At 39.6% G+C, this 9,455-nt stretch overlaps 1 protein-coding gene across 1 annotated transcript; it reads left to right on the top strand.

Moving 5' to 3' along the window:
• The first annotated feature begins 980 nt into the window (after nucleotides 1–980).
• LOC108990059 lies at nucleotides 981–2,494 on the top strand. Its single transcript, XM_035685577.1, has 3 exons — nucleotides 981–1,718; nucleotides 1,855–2,002; nucleotides 2,097–2,494. Exons 1-3 carry the CDS (start codon nucleotides 981–983, stop codon nucleotides 2,492–2,494), a joined length of 1,284 nt encoding a protein of 427 aa, XP_035541470.1.
• The last annotated feature ends 6,961 nt before the right edge of the window (nucleotides 2,495–9,455 follow it).

Below are 9,455 nucleotides of genomic sequence, written 5' to 3' on the forward strand. Positions count from 1 at the left end.
TATGTATGTAATATGTCATGCATCTCATGTGTATAAGACACGTAAGCCATTTTAAATTCAAGTGTAAGATAAGATCAGATCAGTTAATAAGATGGCCATTCAGATGCATGGTACCAATGCAGTTTAGTTCAGGGTGGTGTGCAAGCCACGAACTCAATCGTGGTCCACCATAGTATGCTAGAATACTATCAGCGGTTCCCCTTACTGCAGCTGGATGTGGGGCCGGGGTACAACCTTACACACAAGGTTAAGTGTATTGGCCCGTCAGATAAGTCAGATAAATCAGTCAATTAGTTTAGATAAATCAGTCATACATAGCATAAGCATCAACATGAATAGTCATGAATTTTAAGCTCAGCATGAAAGTTCTTATGAAAATCTTATATTTATTACGTTTACGTTGTGATAGATTTCTTACTGAGTCATTGACTCATTTTAGTTTATTTTCATGTTTTTAACCACTTAAGTGAAAATGATGATTACGAGCAGGCAGGCCAGGAGTAGAAGAAACATTTTATTTTTAGTTCAGACTTTCTAAAATAAAACATGTCTTTTATGACATGAATTTATTCAGTCTATTCATTTAATGTTTTTGGAAGATAATTTTATTAGACCTTTTATTTCATAATAAATTTCAGTTTATTTTTCAATTATGAAATTAGTGAATCTCTTGCCGAGTTTATTTTCATGAAAAATATGTGACACACCTAGCCTACGGGAATGGGGTGTTACAATTTGGTATCAGAGCCGGTCGATTCTGTAGACTTTAAAAAAAAAAAAACTTTTTGTAAATTTTTTTTTTTAGTTAAAGTTACCTAGGATGCTCCTAGCCTGCTCGTGAGTAATCAAGGTTTGTTTAGGGTTGAATACTTTATAGTTTTTACTAGTTAGAACAATCAGTGTAGTTAGTTTCATTGTCATTGTTTTTACGTTCTTATCAAATACTAGATAATTGTTATTATGACATCTTGACGTAGATCATGGCCGCCGGCACTAGAAATCACCCAAACCGAGAGGGATCTTTTGGATCTAATCAGAATGATAACCCGGACCATCTGGTCGCAGCTGCTACCCAATTCTTTCAATCAATGGTTAGCGGCCAATTTATGGCGTCTAGAGCTCCACAGGCCGGTTGTACCTTGAAGCAATTTTCCCGCCAGCATCCTCCTACTTTCGATGGCAGATTGAATTCCTTAGATGCGGAAAGTTGGATTGAACGTATGGAGCATATTTTCGAAGTGCTCTACTGCATGGATGATCAGACGGTGAAATATGCCACTTACCATTTGACTGACATGGCAAACAAGTGGTGGAAGTCGACTCGGGCTTTGGTTCAGCTGGAACTAGGGGAAGCAGTCCCCATTTCTTGGGAGCATTTCAAGAAAATCTTTCTAGACCACTTTTTCCCACGAACTCTTCAAGAGTCGAGAGCTCGCCAATTTATGGATCTTATTCAAGGATCAATGACGGTAGCACAGTATGCTACGACATTCATGGAGCTTTCTCATTTTGCTAGTTACTTAATTCCGGATGAGGAAAAGAAGGCTGAAAAATTTGAGCGTGGACTGGATCGTAGGATTCGAGAACGTGTCCATACTCTCAGGATTCGGAGTTTCACAAAGCTAGTCACTCGAGCTACCATTGCTGAAGAAGACCTCCAAGAAAACATTGAGTACAACAACCAAAGGAAATGCCAGCAACAACAACAACTCCCAGCAGTATCGCATAAGGACAAGAGGCCTCACATCATGAATTGTCAAGGGCAACCACCAGCAGGGCAAGCTTACCCCATGTGTGCAACATGTGGGAGAACATTTGGGAAAGTGTATGTATGACCAAAACGTGTGTTTCAAGTGCGAGAAGCCAAACCTTCTAGCTCGAGACTGCCCAACTAAGAAACCTGGGGAACCAGGTAGGAGCGGAGGACAGAAGACGCAGGCTACAGCGAGGGTTTATACCCTTACCCCTATTGATGCTAAAGCATCAAATGATGTAGTCACATGTACCTTTCGTTTTTCTAAATTTAGATATCTTTATAGAACGATGAATAAATTGCATGATCCTGATAGCTCTAAATTGTTATGTCATTCATATAGGCACATTATCGTTGTTTTCACGTCATGCCTCCATTTTATTCGACTCTGGTGCTACTCATTCTTTCATTTCAAATCATTATGAACCTTTGACTGAGAAGATACCTGAACCATTAGAACCTAGTATGTCTGTTGCTACATCCTTGGGGGATCATATTATTTGTGATTCTGTGCTAATTGGATGTCCGATAGAGATTCAAGGGAGAATTCTACCTACAGACTTAATCATATTTAATATGTCCGGATTTGAGGTGATTCTGGGAATGGACTGGTTATCTCGGAACCATGCCTGTGTGGATTGCTTTAATAAGAGAGTAGTCTTTAAATCCACAAGTGGGGAGGAGTTTAGTTTTCAGTCAGTACGAGGAAGTTCCCCTCCTCGTGTAATCTCAGCTTTGTAGGCCACTCGACTTTTGAGACAAGGGTGTATGGGATTCCTAGCAAGTTTGATCTCACCACCAGAAGATGGACTCAAGATTGAAGACATAAAAGTAGTTAGAGATTTTAAAGATGTGTTTCTTGAAGATCTTCCAGGAGTACCTCAGGATAGAGAAGTTGAGTTCGTGATTGATCTCCCTCCAGGAACGGCGCCTATATCTAAGGCATCCTACCGCATGGCTCCAGTTGAGTTGAGAGAACTCAAGGATCAATTACAAGAGTTACTAGAGAAAGGTTTCATACATCCTAGTGTTTCTCCATGGGGTGCACCAGTACTTTTCGTGAAGAAGAAGGATGGGTCTATGCGTTTATGTATTGACTACATGGAGTTAAATAAAGTAACTATCAAGAACAAATACCCTCTACCCCAGATAAACGACTTATTTGATCAACTTCAAGGAGCCCAAGTCTTTTCTAAGATAGATTTGCGATTCGGATACCACCAGTTGAAAGTTAAGGAGACAGATGTGCAGAAGACGGCTTTTCGAACACGATATGGACACTATGAATTTCTTGTTATGCCGTTTGGTCTAACTAATGCCCCCGCAGCTTTCATGGATCTTATGAATAGGGTATTCAAGAATTATTTGGACCAGTTTGTGATAGTTTGTATCGACGATATTCTTATTTATTCTCGGAGTAGTGCAGAGCATGAAGAACATTTGAGAATTGCCCTTCAGACATTAAGAGAAAAGAAGTTGTATGCAAAATTTAAGAAATGGGAGTTTTGGTTGCACTAGATTTCCTTTTTGGGACACGTGGTATCAGCAAAAGGAATTTCAGTGGACCCAGCAAAGGTTGAGGCAATGGTAAAATGGGTCAAGCCTAGTAATGTCAGTGAGGTACGAAGTTTCTTAGGCCTCGCTGGTTACTATAGAAGATTTATAGAGGGCTTTTCAAGTATTGTAGCTCCGATGACAAAGTTGACAATAAAAGATGAGAAGTTCATATGGACAGATGAGTGTGAAGACAACTTCCAAGAATTGAAGAAAATATTAGTGTCGGCACCAGTTCTTGCAGTTCCTTCGGGAGATGGAGGATTTGTTATATACAGTGATGCTTCACTAAAGGGTTTAGGTTGTGTTTTAATGCAGAATGGGAAGGTTATTTCATACACTTCCCGACAACTAAAGAGTTATGAGCAGAATTACCCAACCCATGATCTGGAACTTGCAGCAGTGGTTTTTGCCTTGAAGATATGGAGACATTATCTTTATGGTGAAAAGTGTGAGATTTATACCGATCATAAGTCTGAAATATTTCTTCACACAGAAAGAGCTGAATATGAGACAATGAAGATGGTTGGAACTTCTGAAGGACTATGACTGCAATATTAACTACCATCCTGGTAAAGCAAACGTCGTGGTAGATGCACTTAGTCGAAAGTCATCCTCTAGCACTTTGTCTACGATGTTTACTCTTCAGAAGCATTTACTACTAGACATGGAGTGAGCTATCATTGAGGTAATCCAGGACACTCAAGCTAAGATGAATAGTTTGACCCTAGGTTCAACATTGATAGATCAAATTAAGGTCGCTCAAGCTAGTGATACGGAATTGATGAAGATTGAAGAGGAAATAGCTGAGGGTAAGACACCTAATTTTCTAGTGTCAGATGATGGCACTTTGAGATTTAGAGGAAGATTATGTGTACCCAAGGATAGAGTAATCAAAGATTTGATCTTGAGAGAAGCTCATCGTTCACTCTACACAGTTCATCTGGGGAGCACCAAGATGTATCGGGATATGAAACAACACTATTGGTGAAGTGGGATGAAGCGAGAGATAGTTACATATGTAGCACAGTGTCTGACATGTCGACAAGTCAAGGCAGAGCATTAGAGACCCTCAGGTACACTACAGCCACTCCCTATACCAGTGTGGACTTGGGATGAGATCGGGATGAACTTTGTTTCAGGGTTCCCGAAAGCACTAGGAGGTCAAGATGCAGCATGGGTGATTGTTGATTGACTATCAAAATCAGCCCATTTTATTCCCATTCAGATGACGTACTCTGTGGATAGACTGGCAGAATTGTACGTTAGAAAGATTGTTAGATTACATGGGATACCATCTAAGATCATCTCTGACAGAGATACCCGTTTCACTTAAGTTTTCTGGAGGAAGGTACAGAAGGAGTTGGGAACTCATTTGACCTACATCACGGCATTTCATCCTCAGACAGATGGTCAATCAAAGAGGACGATTCAAATTTTGATAGTCACTTGTTATTCGCCCAAGCACAATTCGGATTGTTATCACTCTTGCCCTGATCAACTGCTGGAACATCCGCTGGTTGGATATTAAGAATGTCTTCCTCCATGGTAATCTCCACGAATCTGTCTACATGGAACAACCTTTAGGTTTTATCTATCCAAGTCTCTCTTGTCATGTTTGTACGTTAAATAAAGCACTCTGGTTTAAAACAAGAGCCATGTACTTCGTTTGATAAGTTCAGTAGTTTCCTTCTCACTTATGGCTTTATTTGTAGTACTATTGATTCATCCCTATTTATTTATCACTCCTCTCATGGTTGTCTTATATTGCTATTGAATGTTGATGATATTTACTTACTGGGTCCTCCACTGATTTTCTTAATGGATTTATTTCAACTCTTCATCGTCAATTTGCCATGAAAGATCTTGGTCCCCTTCACTAATTTCTGGAAATTCAAATTACCCTAATCTCTGATGGTCTCATATTTTCTCAAACCAAATATGCTCTTGATATTTTAGAACGTGCCCAAATGACTGACTGCTAGCCCATGGGTACTCCCATGATGCCCAGGACCAAAGGCCTTACCTTTACCTCCCATTTTCCTAACCAAGCCCATTATTACAGTATCGTAGGTGGCCTTTAATATCTTACTCTTACCTGCCCCAATCTTTCATATAATGTTAATTTTGTTTCTCAATTTATGCACTCTCCAACAAAAGTCCCTTTTAAAATGGTGAAATACATTCTTAGATATTTAAAAGGCACTGTGGAACTTAACCTTCATTTTAGCTCTAATTATATACTTGATCTTTATGCTTTTTCTTATGCAAATTGGGCAGGGTGTCCTCTCACTCGACGTTCCACCACTGGATGCTGTGTCTTTTTTGGTAGCAAATGTATTTCTTGGTCTACCAAAAAGCAACCTACTGTCTCCTGCTTAAGCTTTGAAGTTAAATACCAAGCGGTGTCTCAAACAACGGCTGAGCTCACCTGGATTTATTTTCTCCTTTGTGACTTGGGCGTCAACCTTCCAACTTTCCCATTGTTATTTTGTGATAATCTCAGTGCTCTTTACATGACAGTCAATCATGTTTTTCATGCTCGTAGCAAATATATCGAGATTGACTATCACTATATTCGTGAACATGTAGCTCTTGGTTTGCTTCATACTCGACATGTGCCGGCCTCCCTTCAACTTGTTGATCTCCTTACCAAACCACTTTGTCATCCTGCACTCTTTGATCTTCGCACCAGACTTGACCTCGTCCTTGGACATAGTTTGCGGTGGCATATTGACAGTACTCACATACAAACAGACAAAAAATTAAATTCAAAACACTTACCAAATGAAGCAATATCTACTATGGCAATTTTACAGCCAACAGCTACAACTCCATCAACACCAGAAGACCAATGCAAGCACCCAAATGAGAGCAACGACTAGAACTTGCCTTTGTAAACCGATGGTGAATATCTTGTTATAGTACTTTCCATGTATAGTTTACTTTCTTTCTAACGGTAATATACATCTTGTATAATTGTAAGCCATGTTATAAATATGAATAGAGACTCTCAATATTCTCACGGTCGTTGAGAACATTCATCAAACACTTTGTCTTCACTATCTTTATACTCCTCAAGAAACTTTACAAATAGATCATGATTCTCGACTTTGGGAACAACATCTTTGAAGGTGGATAAAGGGGACTGAGATAATATGGTGGTATAAAATTGAAAATCTAAGCCACGTAAAAACCAATGTACGTTATCGGTATCATAAATGGTAGAACCCATGGTAGGAAGCTGGTCACAAAGAGCCTTAAAGGCTTGAGAATATCATAGACACTTCTTGTGCCTTTCTTTCATAAGCTGAAGATCTTCTTTGAGTCGTAACTCATGTGCCTTTGATTTGCGAGAAAATGATTTTTCAAGTACTATCAAAGCATCATGGGAACTAGTTTGTCCAAGGACCTCACTCATAGCTTCTTCAAAGAGGGAAGAATTGAAAAGGCTGAGAACTAACTGGTTAGTTTCCTTCCAGGCACTATATGCATGGTTAGGGGTTTAAGTGTTATTTTTAGAAATTGTGGCAGGTGGTGGACAAATATAGCCATATATCTATGTAACCAAGTAGATTCTGGCTAGTAAGAAGGGGGGAGAAACTGACTTTTTCAAAGAAGATAATTGTTGGGAAGTCAATTTGATAGACAACATATGAATCATGGTGTGGAAAGAAATAAGAATGGGGGAATGGGAGATGCTGTCGAATGCCATGAAAAAAGAACTGGAGGTGATTCCTATAGGTGCTATCATAACAATGTTTTGAGAAAATGCTTTTCACAATGCACACAATAGCGTATAGTGTCTTAGTGTTATATACAGATTATACAATAAATGTGCAGCTGTACAAACATAATTATGTAGCCATATAAAATAGATCACAAGGCTTAAAATAAGGAATCGATTAATCACAAGGGATCGAGTTTGAATTAGTTGACTTTCCGGTTTGATTTTGTCCAGTTGTATCCTTAATACACAGATATATATGTGTGTGTGTGAGAGAGAGAGAGAGAGAGAGAGAGAGAGAGAGAGACTAGAAAAAAAGTCCACTCTACTTTTCTTTGGATTGTCACATGCATGTATTTATGAAAATTTCTACTCATCATCCCCACATCACACACTACACATAATTTTTTAATCTTTTAATTTTGCTATCTTACCAAAATATGTTTTGTATGAATTATGAATAGAAGAACTCAATTAATTTAGGAAGAATAAAACAAAAAAAGAAAATAAAAATAAAAAATAATTGTGGTGTGTGTGAAGATGATGAGTAGTAAAACTCTATATTTATCTAAAGCTATGCCTGGGATTTGGTTCAAATCTTAGAGTTTCAAAACCAACTAAGGTTAATCATTTGATTCACATGTATGATCTTGTAGGCCATCCATTTTTGGAGTTGATAGCTAGAGAGTTTGCAAAAGAATATGTAAATGATTAAATGGGTAGGAAAGTTTCGAATTATATGTGTTGAAATTAAGCTATACAATGAGAAGTCTTCTCTCTGACGCTTAGAGCAAGGCTAGAGGTGAAGTTTTTTGGAGGGAAAGTTTGTTAGGGCTGTAACGACTCCCTTGGAAGGAATCTTTTGAGATTTCAATGGCGGGGAAGGGAGGAGACACGAAGGAGCTAGAGGACCTATGGGAGAACCTAAGGCTGACTGAAGAGGAGAATTTGGTGATTGACTTAAGAGAAATGGATGAGAAGATGTGAGAGAAGGGGAGTAAAAGCTTGATTGGAAAATCTTGGCTTGAGCGACATATTGGAAACAAAATCCTGGATACAACAATGAAGAGGGTGTGGAGAGTGAGTAAGCCTGCAAAGTTCCAAGAAATCGGGAGTAATGTTTTCATTATCTCATTCTCGAATCATGCAGACAAGGCAAGAGTCATGGAAGGTCGTCTGTGGTTACTCGACAACCACTTGTTCACTCTTAAATTGTTTGATGGATTGGCTCAACCACAAGCAATGGTGTTTGATTCGGAGGTCTTCTGGATTCAGATGTACAATCTGCCTTTGGGAAGCATGAATGAGGAATGTGGTGTGAAGATTGGAAGCTCGGTGGGAAGGATTTTGAATGTTGATGTTCCAGATGATGAAATTGGATGGGGGAGAGCTCTCAGGGTGCAGATTGAAGATCCTCTTCAGCAAGCAATAACTCGGGGACGTATGATTATTTTGGAAGGCATGAAAGTATGAGTTAAAGTTCAGTATGAAAAATTGCCTCGATTGTATTTTGACTGTGGTTGGCTTATACATGGGGAAAAAGGTTGTTGTAAATGGGGTGGAATGAAGCAGTTGAGGTTCCAATTTGGGACCTGGTTGCGAGCTAAGAAAGAGTCCAGAGGAGGGGCATGGAGAAAAAGGCCTCGATGTAGGGGAATAAAAGTGAGGGATGAGGGAAATGGGAGTTCAGTGAGAAAGAGAGAAGGGGATCTGGAGGAGGTGGAGGTGACTGAGGGGGAGGGTAAAGAAGGTGAGGGGGTTCTGGCTGAAGGTTTGAGGGAGGATATGTTAAAAGATAATTCAGGGAATGGTGGAAAAAGCAGTCCTGAAACTAGTTGGGGGGTTGTTTCAATGGATGAGTGAGGGGTGCTGAATGGTGAGTCACATATTGTATGCCTTGTAGGGAAGGGTGTGAGTGAGGGAAATGAGATACTGAAGGGGGAGAAAATGAGGGAAGTAATAAAAGAGGGTGGTGAACAGAAAATCCAAGAAAGGAAATAAAAGAGGAGGGCAAGGGAGAGAGGCACATTGCCTACTTCCCAAGTCCCAAGTGACATAAAAAGAGGCTATAGTTTGAGCATGATGAAGGGGGCCGGGGGGGGGGGAGAGGCACTGAAAAAAAAATAAAATGTGTAAAAGTTTACTTGGGGGTACCTGCAGCCCCACCAAGAGCCAAGAAAACCTTAAGTTGGAACTGTCGGGAGCTTGGCAACCCCCGCATAGTTTAAGCCCTTTACTTATTAGTAAAGAAGAATCAGCCTTATGTTGTTTTTTTAATGGAAGCAAGATTAAAAGTGAGTAGAGCAATGGTGTTACTAAGCAAAATGGGATTTGAAGGGATTGTTGGGGTGGATTATAGAGGTCACAGTGGTGGTTTACTATTGTTGTGGAAAAAGAAAGAGATGGTGGAACTTGTTAACT

This window comes from Juglans regia, chromosome 14 (genome assembly GCF_001411555.2).
Source record: "Juglans regia cultivar Chandler chromosome 14, Walnut 2.0, whole genome shotgun sequence".
Lineage (NCBI taxonomy): Eukaryota > Viridiplantae > Streptophyta > Magnoliopsida > Fagales > Juglandaceae > Juglans > Juglans regia.

Coding starts and splice junctions, on each gene's coding strand:
- LOC108990059 (XM_035685577.1), top strand. CDS start 981: ATGGCCGCCGGCACTAGAAATCACCCAAACCGAGAGGGATCTTTTGGA. Junction 1,719..1,854: donor AACAACAACAACTCCCAGCA/GTATCGCATAAG, acceptor GTGTGTTTCAAG/TGCGAGAAGCCAAACCTTCT. Junction 2,003..2,096: donor ATCAAATGATGTAGTCACAT/GTACCTTTCGTT, acceptor TCATTCATATAG/GCACATTATCGTTGTTTTCA.